The sequence below is a fragment of the Drosophila subpulchrella genome, unplaced genomic scaffold, assembly GCF_014743375.2.
Source record: "Drosophila subpulchrella strain 33 F10 #4 breed RU33 unplaced genomic scaffold, RU_Dsub_v1.1 Primary Assembly Seq34, whole genome shotgun sequence".
NCBI classification, from domain to species: Eukaryota; Metazoa; Arthropoda; class Insecta; order Diptera; family Drosophilidae; genus Drosophila; species Drosophila subpulchrella.
The window spans coordinates 977,582-997,137 of record NW_023665571.1 but is presented as its reverse complement, the minus strand read 5'-3'; the positions used below and the strand labels follow the sequence as shown (position 1 = coordinate 997,137).

Sequence of the window (19,556 nt, the reverse complement as noted above, 5' to 3'; positions counted from 1 at the left end):
GACTTCTCCAGGCGCGATTTTTTGGGTTTCGGTTCGTCCGGCGCCTTCCATTCAGCACTCTGGCGTTTCGTTTCGGGATCATATTGAAAACACCACGTTTCGTCACCAGTCACAATCTTGTAAAGGAAGTTCGGGTCTTATTTTGCCTCTTTAATGATGTCCTACGAATGTTGAATTCTGAGCAATTTTTGGACGTCAGTCAATTTGTGCGGAACAAAGCGTGCACACACCTTTTGTAAGCCCAAATGTTCGGTCAAAATGCGATAAAGCGATGTATTGGAGATGTTCAATTCTATTTCCATGAATTTCAATTATGATTTCGGCTGATTTTTTATTAATTCACGCATAGTTTCGATGGAATTTTCGGTGATCACGGATTTTGGTTGGCCCACATGTTCATCGTCATTTATGTCCTCATGACCACTTTGCACTCTGCTACGGGATAGGCAATCATCGCCATAAACTTGTTTCATCAATTGAAACGTTTCGCTAAAAGTTTTACCAATTTTAAAACAAAATTTTATGTTGGCTCTTTGTTCGAAGCTCATTTTCGCACCGATGACAAAAACATACTGACACTTAAAACGCAATAACCTCACTTCTAATAGATGAAATGTCATGAAATTTTTACTGGAGTCGATAAACGATAGCAGATTCTAACGTACCAGTTGACATATAGATGGCGCGACTAGAGGGCGCTAGATTCAAAAAGTCCTGTTTACTTTGGAACTCACCTTGTATAACAACATTTATGTGTAGTTTTAGTCTTTGAGTGTTGCGTAATTTCCAATTTATGTGTATTTTTGTAAAAATGTCGTTTTTCAGCGCTAATTAAGACATTTTCCCCGTCCGTCCCCTTTTTCTTACAATTCCACAATATTCAGGGACGTTCGAGTTTCGCAATAGCGATCTCTTCGATAGTTGGCGCAGCAACAATCGTAAAATAACATTTGTGTCTGATTGGATTTACGAAAAACTAAGCAAATACCACATAGAAGATGACAAAAGATGTAACGAGTCGCCAGATTCAAATTAACTTCAGGCGGAGGTGGTACCGTGGGGGTCAAGCGCACGCGGGTATACTCGGCTGGCTGCTTGTCGGCTGTGGAAGTGGATGAAAAATGCTTAACCCCATGAAGTGCCTATTTTTTAATGATAATTGAAATCTAACTTCGCGTGCTGGACAAGCTAAACTCGGAAATGAGCAACACCTAAAATCGAAAGGAAAGTCCAAAATTCCCACAATACCCTAGCCGAATCTCAAATTCACCTCGTTAGATGTACCCGAGGTTCTTTACTGCCCACCCAACCATTGGTCGTTCTCCCCCATACGTCCGAACGACCCCATCAATACGAGCTACCCTATCGCGGAATCATCCTAGCTGCGGCAACAGACTGCTAATTTAGCACATTACAAAAGTTTTATTAACAGCTAAAAAGAGTAAACAAAGCGAACACATATCTCAAATCTAAGCATGCAGGAATATATAAATATACGATTTAATTAAATGGGCATAGCTTTAAAAAAGATTATGATTATGCGGCGGAAATTCAATTTAATTTTACTTTACGACTTTATTTGACTATTAATGCAAAGGGGTAAAATAATAATCGAAAAATAAAACTCTCAATATAAAATCGCAAGAAGAGTATTTGTCATCACGAGTTTTCTGACTGCAGGCCAATTGGGCGCAGTGTGACTTAGTTCTTTTGTCTTTCTCTTTTCTTTACATCGCCTTGAGTTTTTTTCTGATTTTTCAAATATAAAAATTAAGGCATTCACCGCTTGCAGGAACATCCAACGAGGAAAGCGCTTTCGCCGAAGATGCTTGTGGCTAGCTGCGGGAAAATATGTAGATAATAATAAACTCAAATCTATTTAAGAATACTCGACCGGAATGCACTGCTCAAAAATAACCGGATGCCGACTCTGCCTCCTTGTACGATTTTAAATCGCTTCGCCATCAATCAACAAACATACCCTTTCATCTTACACATTTCACTTAAACTAAGGTGTTGCATAACAATCTTTTCCCATTTGCATGTCTTTAACAAAATTTCGTTCTCTCTGGAGGTTATGCCCGAATGTACTTGATCGCGAACTCTCTCGTTACTATTTCAGTCGGGCGGGGTCACAAAACCGATGGAGGGCTTAACTTTTCCGATTTCCCCCCCCTCTGAACTTTATTTTAGTTTTCCGGCATTTTACGCCAAATTCACTGCTCTTGAAGAAAATCTCCGCTGCGGTTCCGCGATCGAAAAACTGCCCTTGGCTCTCGCTTAAACGAAGAACGATGCCCAAGCAAAAGCTTTTACTTATAACCTAGCAGAGGAAAATGGTGAGGTAGGTCGGGTCTTTTCTCATCGCCCCAAAGGCAATGCTGTTGGCGGGGCCCGGAACTGGGCCTCTTTTCCGCTACACGACGTAGTTTTTCAAGCAGCTTGTCCGCTTCCAAATATAATGGGGATGACCTCCACCGATCTCCCTCGAATATACGGCGGCCGCGCAGGAACCTTTTGAGGACGGCTGGTAGCCTAATCCGTAACAATTCTCCTGAATATATATTTCCTTTTCTTTTTTTCCCTTCCGGTGGCCGAGCAATATGAACAGGCTGATCTAGACACTCGCGCTAAACTTTGCGGGTTGATCACTTGCAGAGAAACTTTCACTTCTGCTTGCCTCGGCTGCCAAAACGGAAAAGACCGACTCTGACGCCATAATTCAGGCGGTAACCCAAGCCCCGGAGTATGAGGTGAAAAACTAGACCGGAGAAAGCCTGACATTTGCCCCTGTTGCTCTCACTTACTCCAAAAACTGCTGCAGAACATTTCTTCACACGAATACCAGATGGCGCCACCCCTGTGTCTCTATGAACCACAGATGGAGCCACTTCTGCTAAAGCAAGCGCTACAAAGAGTAGACATATATAAAAAAAATAAGTTATTTTGAATCCTTTATAAAAGAAAAACTTCCAAAATGTAACTATATGGTCGAACGTTTTAAATCAAAGCATGCTAAATGGATGTCGTCAAAAATATCAATTTCATTAAAAGAAAGCCGTAAGATACCACAACAACCTGGACGCCCAACGTTGTCGTATACAAACGCAGGCCCAAGATTGAGAAGGAAATTGGAAATAGGAAAAGGAAATCTGAACTAGCAAATGAAAAAGATCACAATACAAATCTGCTTATGCAGAAGAAGACGATGTTTAAAACAAAAACCAATTTATTAATTAAAATTTATTACATATATTTAAATGTAAGTAACTTTACTGAATTCAGAGTAAAACTTAATTTTTAAGAATAATACTAGGAATGATTTAGTATGGGAGGCTAAAGAAGGCGTTGTCGCACAGACTCAAAATTTTGTATGCATACTCTACTTAAAAAAAAAATTATGTGCAAAGTTTGAGGTCTGTAAGTCAATTTTTAGAGTTTATGGCAAACAAATCGACTTTTGGACCATAGTGCACTGATTTGACCGATCAAAATTCTTTAACAAAGTCCACTTTAGCTGCTCGCGTCGGTGTCACCGCTAAAAGCCATAGTTATAAGAATAATGCATTTTGTAAAACCAGTTTAAGATTGTGGATCTAACTAGAAAGAACTTTACCAATATAACTCCGCTGTATATTAAAATAAAAATCGTTTTTTTTAATATATCCCGAAACAAAAAACATAATTCAGTTCACTCTCGACAGCCTAAGCCATCGGGCGTGTTCTTCCGCGTATCATTAAAGTACCGCAGCATCTACTTCTATCTACTTCCCGATCAACGCAACTAACAATTTTGGCAGCTTTAAAGAAGCATTAATGTTTGTTGACCTCATCATGTCTGACCCTCCGGACATCTGGAGAAGGCACCCGCCAGACGGAGTATTCCTAATAGCGACTAGGACAGATGACGACTTCAAGTCTCTAGCTGAAGTCTCACCATTCATCATTAAAAAAACAATAGACAATACAATCCAAGGAGAAGTGACAAGTTGTAAAAAAACCAAAGACGGAAATCTTCTAATTCTAACCAAAAACCTATTACAAGCCGAAAAAATCTCTTCAGTTTACCTTCAAATACTCCCTACATCACTATCCCAATTAAAATAACAGAGCACCGAAGCCTTAATTGCACTAAAGGAGTTATTTACTCAAACGATCTACGAGGAATTGACGAGCAAATTATATTAGAGAACCTTAGATCTCAAAAGGTTGATGAAGTTGAAAAAATTTATAAAATATACCCCTGGCCAAATAACACAAAAAACTGAAAAAAAATGAAACAGGTCTAATTAAACTAACATTTAAACTAACTAATCTCCCAGAACACATATACATTGGATACGAAAGAGTCCAGGTCCGCCCACACATCCCTCCTCCAATGCGCTGCATCACCTGCTCGCGAATTGGACATACCGCAAAGTTTTGCAAAAATTCTGCAATCTGCTCAAGCTGTGGCCTAGCAGCTCATGAAAACACAGATCAAGGTATAATATGCTAAAACAAATCCAACTGCATCAACTGCACGGAGAAAAAACTACCACTTACTGATCACCACGCCCGCGACAGAAACTGCCCAGTTTTCTTGTCACACAAGGAAGTTCAAGCGATTAAGACCTTAAATAAAGTAGACAACAGGACAGCCTGGTCCATCTACAAAAACCGCCACCACGATGGCTCCCTATACTCCTCTGCAGCCAAAGCTTCCTCCTCTCAATCTAACCAAATGCAACCACCAAAAACGACAGTAACACCTATGCAGCGCAAAACGGTAAGCTACGAATCTGATGAGATTACCCTCCCGAACGCGTCTAATTTTGACCCAGATGAACCCATGTCATCCGGTTCCGAAATACAAGACGCCAATCAGGATCACACAACAAAAAGAAAAGCCAAAATCCTACCTCTAAACATCTCAAAAAAAACGAAAAGATTGCTGAAAAACGATCAAAACCCCGTCATGACTAAAGCAAAACTTAAAGCCATTTCCTCTTCAGATACAAATCCTTCAGCAAGCCGTATGTAAAATGACTCTAAAGATCCTCCAATGGAATATAAATGGTTACCTCTACAACTACAACGAACTGCTAATTCTTCTAAAGAACCTTAATCCCAAAATCGTTTCCCTCCAGGAGACCCACATCACTTATTACCAAAGATTACCTATCCCAGTTAATTTTGAATTTCACTACACATCCTCGCACAGTCCAGATGGCGGTGCAGCAATCTTGATACACAAGTCAATAGAACACACAATAATTCCACTTCAAAACTCCTTCGATACCATCGCACTGGAAATTAAATCTTTCAAAAAACTCAATATTGTTTCTTCCTACATCCCACCGAACAGAAAATTTACTGAAGCAGATCTGGAATCAATAGTCCCTATAGGAAACTCTCCAACATTATTTACAGGAGACTTCAATAGTTGGAATAGTTACTGGGGTTCTCCCACAATAAACCGTAGGGGACGAATACTAGGCAAATTCATCCTGAACAAGGGCTTCATCATTCTAAACAACGGCCAACCAACTCACTTCTCAACCCATGGATCACTCACACACATCGACTTAGCATTTTGTTCACCCGACCTGAGAATTTATTGTGACTTCAAGATCAGCGACTCTCTCCAAGGGAGCGACCACTTCCCAATTACTATCGACATGTTCCCAAGCAGCAGAAGAAAGAAAGACAATTTCAATCAACGTTTTGTGACAAAAAACGCAGATTGGGAAAAATTTGAAACACTCACACACATACTTAGTAATTTCATCCCATCGTCAACAAATATAAACCAGGAAGCAAGTAATATAAACAAAATTATACTTCAAAGTGCATACAAAAGTATTCCGCATACAAAACCTCCAAGATCGCACCACAATGTCCCCTGGTGGAATAAAAAACTGGAAAATTTAAAAAGGGAAAAAATCAAGGCCAGGAGGATCTTCAACAGAGATGTGTCGATCAATAACCTAATAAACTACAAAAAACTGAACGCCCAATACAGAAGAGAAATAAGGTCAAGCAAAGCAGACAGCCTCTTTGAACTGACATCCAAAATCACGCCACAATCTAAGCCGGAAACAATTTGGAATAAAATAAGAAAGCTCTGTGGGCTCCACAAAGCCACAAATATCCATGCTATTAAGGACAACTATAGTAACAATCTCCTTACTTGCCCGGAGCAAATTGCCGACACATTTGCAAAACACTGGTCTCTCGCTCAGAGGACGCACAATTTTCCACAAGCTTCATCGAAGAAAAACAAAAATTACTTACACTTAACACCACACATAGAACAGCATTATTTATGGAACAAGATATAAACTTTTTAGAACAGCCTAAAAGGTCAAACACCAGGACAGGACAAAATAAATTATCCAATGATCCAACACGTCGCAAACCCGATCAAAATGAGAATCATAAATTTCTTCAATATCATCCTAAAGTCACACATTCCTCAGACCTACAAAACTAGCATAATTATCCCAATACACAAATCAGGTGCTGACAAAACTTTAATAGAATCCTACAGACCTATTTCCCTCAATCCGTGCTTATCAAAAACATTAGATAAAATAATATCGAAACGGCTATGGTGGTTTGCAACATCCAACAAACTACTAAATAGCCGACAACTCGGATTTAAAAAAGGGAAATCTGTTATGGACTGTCTGCTTTACGCAGACGCTCTTATCAACAGAGCCCTCAACGAAAAGAGACACCTCTCAATCATATCCCTAGACTTTGTCAAAGCCTTTGAAAAAATAGGGCTACACACAATCATTAACCAACTCTCGGCATGGGGCTGTGGTCCAATTATAACCAACTATGTGTCAGACTTAATGTCAAATAGAAAAATCAGAGTTAGAGCCAATCATAGCACGTCGATGATACAACCATTACACAACGGCATACCGCAAGGATCCCCACTCTCGGTTATACTTTTCCTTATCGCGTTCAACAGCCTCTCCGATATCTTAGACAAATACAAAAACCTTACCCACACAGCATACGCCGATGACTTTAACATATTTATCAATTTAAAACGAGACAAAAATGTCTCGATAAATTTTAATAACCTATTTAACGAAATTAACGCTTGGTGCCAAAAATCAGGAGCAATGCTCTCTGTTTCAAAATGCAAGCACATCCATATATGCAGGAAGAGAGCCTGCTCATGCCAGGTATCAACACAAGATACGACCATCAAAACGGTTACGGAACTGTCATTATTAGGACTACATTTTGACCACAGATATAAATTTAAGCCCCACATTAAGAAACTACAAAAATCAATAGACAAATCCCTAAACATAATAAAATGCTTATCCAGCGGAAAATACAATAGCCACCCACATACCTTAATCGAAATCGTAAAAAGCCTATGCATCTCCAAGATAGATTACGCCCTTCCTATATACGGCACTTCAAAGAAATCTATTCTAAAACCAATCAAAACCCTACTAAATTCCGCACTACGAACATCATTAGGAGCCTTTTGCTCTACGCCAACAAACAACCTCTACCTTGAAGCAAACATCCAATCAATAGGAAATAGAACCGAATACCTAAAAGCAAAATCAATCCACACTATTCTTCAGGCCAAAGACACCCCGCTCAACCAAATCATACAGCGGATCTCCAAAAACAAAAATAAAAAATACAGAAACTCTACCATCAACCAATGCATTAATAGCTGTCAACACCTCGATATCCCAACCCAAGCTCCTTACAAGCCCAAATCAATAGAACCACCCTGGCTTATGGACACAAGCTTAATAGATATCCAACTAAGCAGTGCCAAAAAATCAACTACCAACAAAGATATTTACCTGAAAAAGTTCTTGGACATCAAACACAACCTTATAAAGAAGAAATTTTCCTTCTTATATACCGATTGGTCCAAAAATAAAGAAATAATAGGTCTAGCAGTTATCACAGAAGAGGAGATTATCAAGCAAGCTGTCCTACCAACTTACTCCTCAGTATACACAGCAGAGGCAATCGCGATTTTGGAAGCTGTTAGAATAGCCGAGAAGAAAAGAGGTAAGAGGTGTATTTGTTCCGATTCACTGCAACCTTGGAAGCTGTCCTTAATTGTAACAACGTGTCATTTTACACTACATCGATCCGGGACTTAATCATAAAACTCACCCCAAAAATCATGTTGCTATGGGTCCCTAGTCACTTTGGAATCAAAGGTAACGAATGCGCCGACACAGCAGCGAAAGGTGCAACAAGATCACCCCTAATTTCCATCCCAAATCTAAACCGCACGGACATTAACAAACTCCTCAAAACGAATATACTTCAAAAAAAATACAAACCTACAACAGAAAGCATCCCCTTGGTACCAAGCCATTAACCCAGGGATGATAAGCATCAACAACTACGCCAAAGACACACAACTTTGCAGCTTGCCAAGGAAAGTAATTACCAAGATCATTAGGCTTCGACTAGGACACACAAAACTGACACACGAATACCGATTCTCCCAGCCAATAAACAGCCAATGCCGATTCTGCACCACAGATGACATATCGATCTCACATATCCTCAACGACTGCACCGCATTTTAAACACATAGACCTAGTAACTCAAATTTAAAACTATCTGATCTCTTAATTAACCCTTCATATGAAAATCTCCAGAAAATTCTTAACTTTCTCAAATCAGCTAACCTACTTCAACTCATTTAAATTGTTAATCTCCTTCTCTTCCCACTCATATGTAAAATTCTAGTTATTAAGTAAACCTGTAAAAACAATTTAGTCCGGCCGAAAGTCTTAGCAACTATGGCCGATTCCTCCCTGTACCTTAAGTTTTAATCTTTTGGCAACAGAGTGCAATAAATAAATAAAAAACATAATTTATATATATATACAAGAGAGAACGCAACAGTCGATACCACCGAAAATCAGTTACCAGTTAATCAGCTAAGGGGAGTGCAAAAGAGATAGAGATATACAAGTATCAAAGCGTCTGCTCCCAAGATTTCACCCGTTATTTGCTTAGAACTTTTGAATGAATGGTAATTAAAAAATGTTTGACCAGTAGATTTAATTTAAAAATAATAAAAAATGTGAGTGCTAGACGGATTATTGCGTTATGGCCGTTAGAGTTGTCGTCACACCCTGCTGAAACAAACTTGAGATGAACAAGAAGCTCAAGAATCTACACGCCAAGTCCCAACTCTCAAGCTTTTATAGTTCCCGAGATCTCAGCGTTTATCCGGACGGACATGGCTAGACCGACTCGAATAGTGATCTTGATCAAGACTATATGTTCTTTAAAGGGTCGAAAACGCTTCTATTAGTTACATACTTTCCGACAAATCTAGTATCTGAATTTCAGATTTAATTTTAGCAAAATCGGACGACTATATCATATAGCTCTCATAGGAACGATCGGAAAAGTGGTGGGAAAATAATATGAAACAAATTATAGCTTCGGTGTTTTATGACATATTATCTTATACTATTGGGAATATAATTTTTTGTATTTTTAGGAATTTCGAATTAAATTTAGTAAAAATAGGACGACTCTAACATATAGCTGTTAAAGAAACGGTCAGAAAATAATGCAATAATTTTTTTTTATAAAAAAATTTTGCTTTGTTGATTTTGATCGTATTTTTTTTACTCTGGGATATAGAATATTTTAACTTTTCAGCATTAAGAATATAATTTTACACAAATATCACTGAAGCTAACAACAATTGTAAAGAATTTAACATGGTGTTACTAACATTGATTATTTCTTATAACTGCAAGGGTATACAAACTTCGGCTTGCCGAAGTTAACTTCCTTTCTTGTTTTAAATTGTTTTTGCCAATATTCGTACGGGGGCTATAAGACATAGATGTTCGACCCGGCTGATTCCGACTTATATACTACCTACAAAAGAAAGAAGACTTTTGGGAAAGTTTCAGCCCGATAGCTTTAAAACAGAGAGACTAGTTTGCGTAGAAACGGACGGACGGATGCCGGTCAAGAATATGTATACAATATGGGTTCGGAAAAGTTTTCTTCACTGCGTTGCAAACTTCTGACTGAAATCATAATACCCTCTGCAAGGGTATAAATATATAGTCATAACGCCAAAACCCGTCTAGCGGGTCTATCAATACACATTTACATGCCATAAATTATTCTATTCGGACCATTAATTAAAAGCTTATAGCTAATCAATTAATGAATAATTATCGATCTCAATAGAATGCGAGAGGGATGGAGAATAAATTTCAAGTGGCGGGTATAATTTTAATGTTCTATACTTACATACAGTTTATTTAGATAAATGTATAAACTAGTATTGTAGCGTTGGTGTCGCTTCCTGATCAAAAAACATTCCAAAGCAACAAGAAAAGAGAACGTAACGGCTGCTTCGGTTGCTTATTTGTAGCTTCGGAGTGCTTTACTTCCAACTTTTTAAATGGTGTGAGAGCTAAGTGTGTCCACAATATTAAAAGTTCGTTTTTGAATCCAAGGATAACTTCCATAAAAATATCACTAACACCACTGTCGCTTTCGTAGTAAAAGCATGAAGTCGTGAGCCTGCATTTCTAATTATTCGAGGTGTATGTGGTGATGGTATGGGTCCAGGCGGCCTGTAAGTCTTTTCATATCCGTTACGTGAGGGTAGATCGGTATGTACTGAAATGAGTAAAAGGTTAAATATGCCTTATAAGCCAAGGAAAAAAACATTTAAATGGTTTCATGAACAATTGTCACGTTATAATGCTATTCTTCTTTGTTAAATTCCTTCTAAATCTATATTCCATCACCCACAAGTGTCAGTGGTAAGCCAAGAATACGAATATAACGATAGGTATGGGCTAAATAATTTGCTATGAAATGAGACGAGTATAAGGAAATCACAATTTGAAGCGAGTTGCATTATTATAAGTGTATCTATAGTTTTTACAGCAAATGCCATAGAGTGTAATGAATAAAAGTGAAAATGCTTAAGTCATTCGACTTATTACTCAAATTACTTGAATGATTTAGGATCTTATCGTTGCTGTTAGTGAAAGCGAGCGGACAATATTGGACGGGATAGAGAAGACAACGATTATGTATCTATTTATACACGTTACTCCTGGAGTAAAAGGATATATTGTATTCGGGGAAAAGTTTGTAACAGGTAGAAGGAAATTTTTTCGATTTTATTATTTTATTTAATATTTTATTTATTATTTAACTTATTATATTTTTCTATATTTTATTTTTCATAAATTAAAAAACTACTGTCTTTAAAAAATGTATTTTAAAAGTAGAGGTTTCAGAGAACGAAATACAAAAAAAACAAAGAAGAACGCTAAAATCCGTTACTCAGCTAAAGGGACCAAAGGGAGATGGACATATACAAGCAGCAAAGCGCGGTCAACTAATAACGAGATTAAAACATTAAATTTCAGTTAAAATTTTTTTCCAGCACTAGAAGTGTGGGCACCACAGTTTTGGGCGGTTTATGGGTATTAGGTTGGACGTGGCATATTCACGTACCAAACTGGTGCTGCGTACAAGGCTAAGGATTCTTATTTCGAAATCCCAGTTCTCTTTCTTTCCTTCTGCCTGTTACATACTTTCCGACGAATCTAGTATACCCTTTTACTCTACGAGTAATGGGTATAATAAACTTTATAATTGCGCAAAGTAAGGCAACTTGTGATCCTTGTTTAAGTCAACAAATATCGAAAATTGTTAATCTGAATTTTGTTATGCATAAGTGGAAAATACCCACATATGTAAGTACAGGCAATACAGTTGCCCTTGGTCATTGTAACGGTATTATTTGGTTCGACATTCAAGTGCGTTTGAAGGGCACTAACAACGGTCCAGTACAGTACTGTCGCCAGTATACTTTAAATAATAGTTGTGAAAGTGATTTACAAAGTTCGAACTCGTAATTATCTTTATATCTTGGCTAGCAAAAAACGTAATGCCAATTCTTCCATCGCATCTGATGATGAAGTAATACTATTGAGCCGGCGTGAAATTCTTGTTAATTACAGCGAAAAAAATCAATTATTAATGGGACAATATCGCTGGACCCAGAGCAAATAGAGTGGCGATTAGAGGTGCTTACCGGTTACGTCGAAAGAGTATTCAATATACAGTGGTCATTAATTCCAGTAAAGAGCAATACGGTTTAGGAAACCAAACATTAAATACAATGTTTAATGCACAAAAGGTTTTTTGTGCTGCATAAGATGATCAGGTTAGGGGTGCATAAACTAATTCTCAAACATTAACCACAAGCGAAAAGAGAAACGTTTCACTTTGATCTAGAACTGCAACTGAACTTTTATTAGCAGAAGAGAGATTACATGGGGTTGCTAACAGAGGATTAACAAACTGTAAATATGTAGTCGATTATTAAAAGAGATTATGCTTATATTATTATATACAAGGAGAGACCAGCTGAGGGAAAGCTCGAGCTTGACCGATCATCCCGACCGCCTTGAAAGGATCTTCTTTCGATAAGAATGAGGTGCAGTGGGTAGTACGGCCAGCTTATGTACTGGTGGACATCATACGCCTTTGCTTGTTCAAATGTGGGTCACTCTGATTAGCCCATCCTGTCCGGGAACAACTGATTCGACACGCCCGATCTGCCATCGCTGCGGGGGCAGATTATCGTCGTGAATAATGACAAAAGTGTCCGCTCTATTGTTTTCTGATGGCGTTGTCCATTTAGTGGGGGAACGCAGCTCTTGTAGGTAGAAATGGAATGTTATGAGATTGGTTGACGAATATGATGAAATAGCTTCTAGCGTGGCTTTGTTTTCCAAGAATTCTTGTAGTTCATGGAGTTGATTGGAAGCTCCGACAAAATTAGTTCCATTGTCGCAGTAGATATCCGATGGGCTTAAGCGCCGGGCGATCATCCGTTTAAGTGCTGCGAGAAATGCCTTGGTTGACAAATCAGAGACGACTTCTATGTGTACTGCCTTGTAGGCCAAACAAATGAAGACGGCTAAGTAGGACTTTGTGGAACCCTCTCCTCTGATGCGGAGATACGCTTTGAACGGTCCGCAGAAGTCGACGCCACACTTCTGGAACGGTTGCTGTGGTTGCACTCGTTCTGGTGGCAGCGACATGAGTTGGTTCTCCAGTTCAGGCTTAAACCGAAAGCACGCCCTACCGGAACTCACCACTCGACGAGCGAGGTCTCTGGCATTGATGATCCAGTATTCCAGACGGATAAGCGCGTCTATAGCTTTCGGCCCCGCATGACTATTCCGTAGATGCAAGTGTCGAACATAGATCCAAGTGAAGTGCGCCTTGCAAGGAAGCAGCAGAGGGTGCCGTTCAGATTCAGGGATGTCGGCATTCTGGAGTCGTCCTCCAACCCTGATGAGAGCATATCCTGAGGAGGTGTCGAGAAATAGAGTTAAATAATTTAAATGACTTGAAAGCAGTTAAGCTTTCACCGTTGCTTCCACCGGGAACAAATTTTCACTGGCCATTTGCAGTCCAATCTTGAATTTCTGATATGCGGTTACCGACGAATGCTGAAAGAGTTACTGAGTGTTATTTTAGCCAATGGAGAACAATTTGTGAATCCGTCCAAAAATATGCGGTGTATTTCCTGTCCGCTAATAAGAGTTTTATCTTTGCATAGAGATGGCCAAGCAAATGTGCTCCGCACAACTCCAATTTTTGAAGAGATTTCTTCTTTCTCGGCTTCTCTGAATTTTCCAGTCAGCAAATGAACTGCAATATTTCTTGTCGATGTCTCCGAGCGTAGATACAGGAAGCAACCGTAAGCTCGAATTGATTATTCGCAAAAACCATGAAGTTGAAGTGATCGAGGCTTGTGTTGGAGACAATAGCGGGGAATCGACAATAGTGAGACTGTTTGGAACGAATCGAGGCACTTGCTCCAAGCTGTGTGTATATTCTGTGGTTCTCTCTCATCCCAGCATAGGCCAGCGAGCCAAAGTTCTTGAAGGAGTATTTTTACGACGACAATAAGCCGCGAGAGTAGTCCAAGAGGGTCGAACAATGCCGCCGCGATGGATAAAATCGTTCTTTTGGTAATGGTCGTCGACTGGTTCTTTGGGGTGAAGTTTAAGAATAGTGCATCTTCATGTTGGTTCCATTTAATGCCGAGAGCGCCAGCTAATCCCTCACCACACGAACTGAGCTCCTTATTAGTGTGTACTTCCATCAATGCAGCGTTTTTTTAATGCCATTTTGTAAGAGGGAAGTGCCCCCGAAGAAGAATTTCCGTGACTTGATCCTTGAGTAAGTAAGTCATCAACGTAGAATGATGACTTTATGATGGCTGCGCCAAGTGGGCAGTCAGCTCGATAGATATCAGCGAGCGGAAAATATTGGACGGGATAGAGAAGACAACGATAATGTATCTATTTGTACACGTTACTCCTGGAGTAAAAGGATATATTGTATTCGGGGAAAAGTTTGTAACAGGTAGAAGGAAGTGTTTTCGATTTTATTACTTTATTTAATTTTTTATTTATTATTTTACTTATTATATTTTTATTTATTTTATTTTTCACAAATTAAAAAACTACTGTCTTTAAAAAATGTATTTTAAAAGTAGAGGTTTCAGAGAACGAAATACAAAAAAAAACAAAAAAGAACGCTAAAATCCGGTACTCAGCTAAAGGGACCAAACGGGCGGTTTATGGGTGTTAGGTTGGACGTGGCATATTCACGTACCAAACTGGAGCTGCGTACAAAGCTAAGGATTCTTATTTCGAAATCCCAATTCTCTTTCTTTCCTTCTGCCTGTTACATACTTTCCGACGAATCTAGTATACCCTTTTACTCTACGAGTAACGGGTAAAACAATGGAGACATTTTAATTAAATTGAATTAAAATTTCCCTTCCCAGAAATTTCCCTGACGAGACCAATACATTTCAGTTAACATTTTTTTCTAGCATGAAAATTGTGGGCGCCACAGGCCTTGGTGGTTTGTGGGCGTTAGGGTGGGCGTGGCGGAATCTAAATCTGAAATCCCAATTCTCTATACTTGATTGTTTCCGAGATATCCGCGTTCAAATTTACGATTTTTTAACGTTTGTGGGAGTTAGAGTGGGCGTCCACATTTTTTTTTAGGAAAATCGATAGGTTTTTACAAGAACAATACATTTTAGTTTTTTTGTTCTGGCTCTACAACTGTACGAGCCACAGTTTTTTGCGGCTTGTGGGAACTAGTGGGTGTGGCAAAAATTCTGTATTCAACCGATGCACACCGCGTATCCCTCTTTGTCGTTGTTTTCGAAGGGAAACAAATTTAAATAGCACACGACGGTCAGGCAGTGATCATAGTAAGGTAAAAAGCAAGGAAGAACGCTATAGTCGAGTACCTCGACTATTTCATACCCGTTACTCAGCTAAAGGGACCAAAGGGATCAATCGATAGGTATTGACCAGACCAATACATTTCAGATAAAATTTTTTATCTAACATGCAAATTGTGGGCGCCACAGGATTAGGCGGTTTGTGGGCGCTAGAGTGGGCGTGGCATATTTGCGTACCAAACTTGCGCTGCGCACAATGCTACGGAATCTAAATCTGAGATCCCAATTCTTTATCTTTAATAGTTTCCGAGATATCCACGTTCATATTTACGATTTTTTGAAGTTTGTGGGCGGTTTGTGGGCGTTGAAGTGGGCGTGGCAAACTATTTTTGGGTCAATCGATATGTATTGACGAGAGCAATACATTTCAGTTAAAATTTTTTCTCTAGCATCAAAACTGTAAGAGCCACAGTTGTGGGCGGTTTGTGGGCGTTAGAGTGGGCATAGCACTCTGCTGAGTGGGCGTAGCACAAACCTGCGCTGCGTAAGAAGCTCAGGAATCTGCACGCGAAATCTCAATAGCCTAGCTCTTATAGTTTCCGAGATCTCAGCGTTCATCCGGACAGACGGACAGACGACAGACGGACATGGCTTCATCGACTCGGCTAGTGATCCTGATCAAGAATATATATACTTTATAAGGTCGGAAACGCTTCCTTCTGCCTGTTACATACTTTCCGACGAATCTAGTAGTAATGGGTATAATAAACTTTATAATTGCGCAAAGTAAGGCAACTTGTGATCCTTGTTTAAGTCAACAAATTTCGAAAATTGTTAATCTGAATTTTGTTATGCATAAGTGGAAAATACCCACATATGTAAGTACAGGCAATACAGTTGCCCTTGGTCATTGTAACGGTATTATTTGGTTCGACATTCAAGTGCGTTTGAAGGGCACTAACAACGGTCCAGTACAGTACTGTCGCCAGTATACTTTAAGTAATAGTTGCGAAAGTGATTTACAAAGTTCGAACTCGTAATTATCTTTATATCTTGGCTAGCAAAAAACGTAATGCCAATTCTTCCATCGCATCTGATGATGAAGTGATACTATTGAGCCGGCGTGAAATTCTTGTTAATTTCAGCGAAAAAAATCAATTATTAATGGGACAATATCGCTGGACCCAGAGCAAATAGAGTGGCGATTAGAGGTACTTAACGGTTACGTCGAAAGAGTATTCAATATACAGTGGTCATTAATTCCAGTAAAGAGCAACACGGTTTAGGAAACCAAACATTAAATACAATGTTTAATGCACAAAAGGTTTTTTGTGCTGCATAAGATGATCAGGTTGGGGGTGCATAAACTAATTCTCAAACATTAACCACAAGCGAAAAGAGAACCGTTTCACTTTGATCTGGAACTGCAACTGAACTTTTATTAGCAGAAGAGAGATTGCATGGGGTTGCTAACAGAGGATTAAAAAACTGTAAATATGTAGTCGATTATTAAAAGAGATTATGCTTATATTATTATATACAAAGAGAGACCAGCTGAGGGAAAGCTCGAGCTTGACCGATCATCCTGACCGCCTTGAAAGGATCTTCTTTCAATAAGAATGAGGTGCAGTGGGAAGTACGGCCAGCTTATGTACTGGTGGGCATCATACGCCTTTGCTTGTTCAAATGTGGGTCACTCTGACAAAATTAGTTCCATTGTCGCAGTAGATATCCGATGGGCTTGAGCGCTGGGCGATCATCCGCTGCTGCGAGAAATGCCTTGGTTGACAAATCAGAGACGACTACTATGTGTACTGCCTTGTAGGCCAAGCAAATGAAGACGGCTAGATAGGACTTTGTGGAACCCTCTCCTCTGATGCGGAGATACGCTTTGAACGGTCCGCAGAAGTCGACGCCACACTTCTGGAACGGTTGCTGTGGTTGCACTCGTTCTGGTGGCAGCGACATGAGTTGGTTCTCCAGTTCAGGCTTAAACCGAAAGCACGAGCGAGGTCTCTGGCATTGATGATCCAGTATTCCAGACGGATTAGCGCGTCTAGAGCTTTCGGCCCCGCATGACTATTCCGTAGATGCAAGTGCCGAACATAGATCCAAGTGAAGTGCGCCTTGCAAGGAAGCAGCAGAGGGTGCCGTTCAGATTCAGGGATGTCGGCATTCTGGAGTCGTCCTCCAACCCTGATGAGGGCATATCCTGAGGAGGTGTCGAGAAATAGAGTTAAATAATTTAAATGACTTGAAAGCAGTTTAGCTTTCACCGTTGCTTCCACCGGGAACAAATTTTCACTGGCCATCTGCAGTCCAATCTTGAATTTCTGATATGCGGTTACCGACGAATGCTGAAAGAGTTACTGAGTGTTATTTTAGCCAATGGAGAACAATTTGTGAATCCGTCCAAAAATATGCGGTGTATTTCCTGTCCGCTAATAAGAGTTTTATCTTTGCATAGAGTTGGCCAAGCAAATGTGCTCCGCACAACTCCAATTTTGGAAGAGATTTCTTCTGTGAATTTTCTCGGCTTCTCTGAATTTTCCAGTCAGCAAATGAACTGCAATATTTCTTGTCGATGTCTCCGAGCGTAGATACAGGAAGCAACCGTAAGCTCGGATTGATTAGTCGCAAAAACCATGAAGTTGAAGTGATCGAGGCTTGTGTTGGAGACAATAGCGGGGAATCGACAATAGTGAGACTGTTTGGAACGAATCGAGGCACTTGCTCCAAGCTGTGTGTATATTCTGTGGTTCTCTCTCATCCCAGCACAGGCCAGCGAGCCAAAGTTCTTGAAGGAGTATTTTTACGACGACAATAAGCCGCGAGAGTAGTCCAAGAGGGTCGAACAATGCCGCCGCGATGGATAAAATTGTTCTTTTGGTAATGGTCGTTGACTGGTTCTTTGGGGTGAAGTTTAAGAATAGTGCATCTTCATGTTGGTTCCAGTTAATGCCGAGAGCGCCAGCTTATCCCTCACCACACGAACTGAGCTCCTTATTAGTGTGTACTTCTATGAATGCAGCGTTTTTTGAGTGCCATTTTGTAAGAGGGAAGTGCCCCCGAAGAAGAATTTCCGTGACTTGCTCCTTGATTTTGCGGAGCGTCTTTAGGTCGTCTGCACCCGTAAGTAAGTCATCAACGTAGAATGATGACTTTATGATGGCTGCGCCAAGTGGGCAGTCAGCTCGATAGATATCAGCAAGATGATTTACACTACGCGTTGGTAAATATGGTGCCGCTGCGGTGCCGTAGGTCACTGTATTCAGTTGGTATGTGCGCAGAGTGTCTTTTGGTGGTGCTCTCCAAAGAATGTACTGGTACTTGCCATCGATAATGTCAAGATGTACTTGCCTGTGCATTTTAGTCACGTCCGCAGTGATGGCGTTGCGATACAGCCTAATTTTTAGGAGTTGCGTGTACAGGTCGTCCTGGAGTGTTGGGCCAACGCATAGCAAGTCGTTCAGCGATGTTGAATTCGAAGTCCAACAGGAGGCGTCAACACCACAATGAGCTTGGTAGACTCACTAGTGGGCTTGAAAACGCAGTGTTGCAGGATGTAATAGTGAAGCTCGTGCAGTTTAGGATGAGGAACCGGGGACATGTGCCCTAATTTCTCGTATTCCTCCATGAAGTCGCAATACTCTTGACGAAGATCTGGTGATTTCGATAGACGACGTTCAATGCTCAGAAACCGGTGGCGCGCTGTATCAATCGAACTTCCCAGACGGCTTGGGTCATCCTTGAAAGGGAGTTTGACAATAATCTTACCGGTGCTGTCGAGGCGCATACTTATCCTGTAATGCTCCTCACAAATAGAATGCTCCGGCTTCTGAAGATGCGGCGAATCGACAGCATCCAGTTCCCAAAGACGTTTGACATTGCGATCAATGGAACTTGCGTTAAGAGTTAAGCAAGTGAATAGTTCTGTTGTAGCGGTTTGCTAAAGTCGGCCAGTTACCACCCAACTAAATAAGGTTTTCTGCATCAGCGGACTTTGGGAACCCAGCCTGATTTGTCGACGTGGCGTGATTGGTAGAACTTCCAAGTAGAATCGTAGATTGCGAGATTAGGCTAATATGCGATTTGCGGAGTGATCTGCGAAGAGAGAGAACGTTTAAATTCTAGATTTAATGGATCAGTTTGTAAATGGCCGATGCTTCGAACTTGGACTGAATGTCTGTCCCGTCGTAAACGAAGTCGCTGTGCGAAATCCACCGAGAAGTGCTCTCCCAAGTCTGTAGGTTCCAAAAGCATCCTTCACGAGGAC

At 40.2% G+C, this 19,556-nt stretch overlaps 1 protein-coding gene across 1 annotated transcript in view; it reads right to left on the bottom strand.

The window, feature by feature from the left end:
- Positions 1-10,285: 10,285 nt before the first annotated feature.
- Positions 10,286-19,556, bottom strand: part of LOC119559705 — a 324,449-nt gene continuing 315,178 nt past the window's right edge. The window contains exon 6 of the mRNA XM_037872766.1: positions 10,286-10,656. Within this exon, the coding sequence (XP_037728694.1) occupies positions 10,466-10,656 (191 nt within the window). The 3' untranslated portion in view covers positions 10,286-10,465. The remainder of the gene's footprint in view (positions 10,657-19,556) is intronic.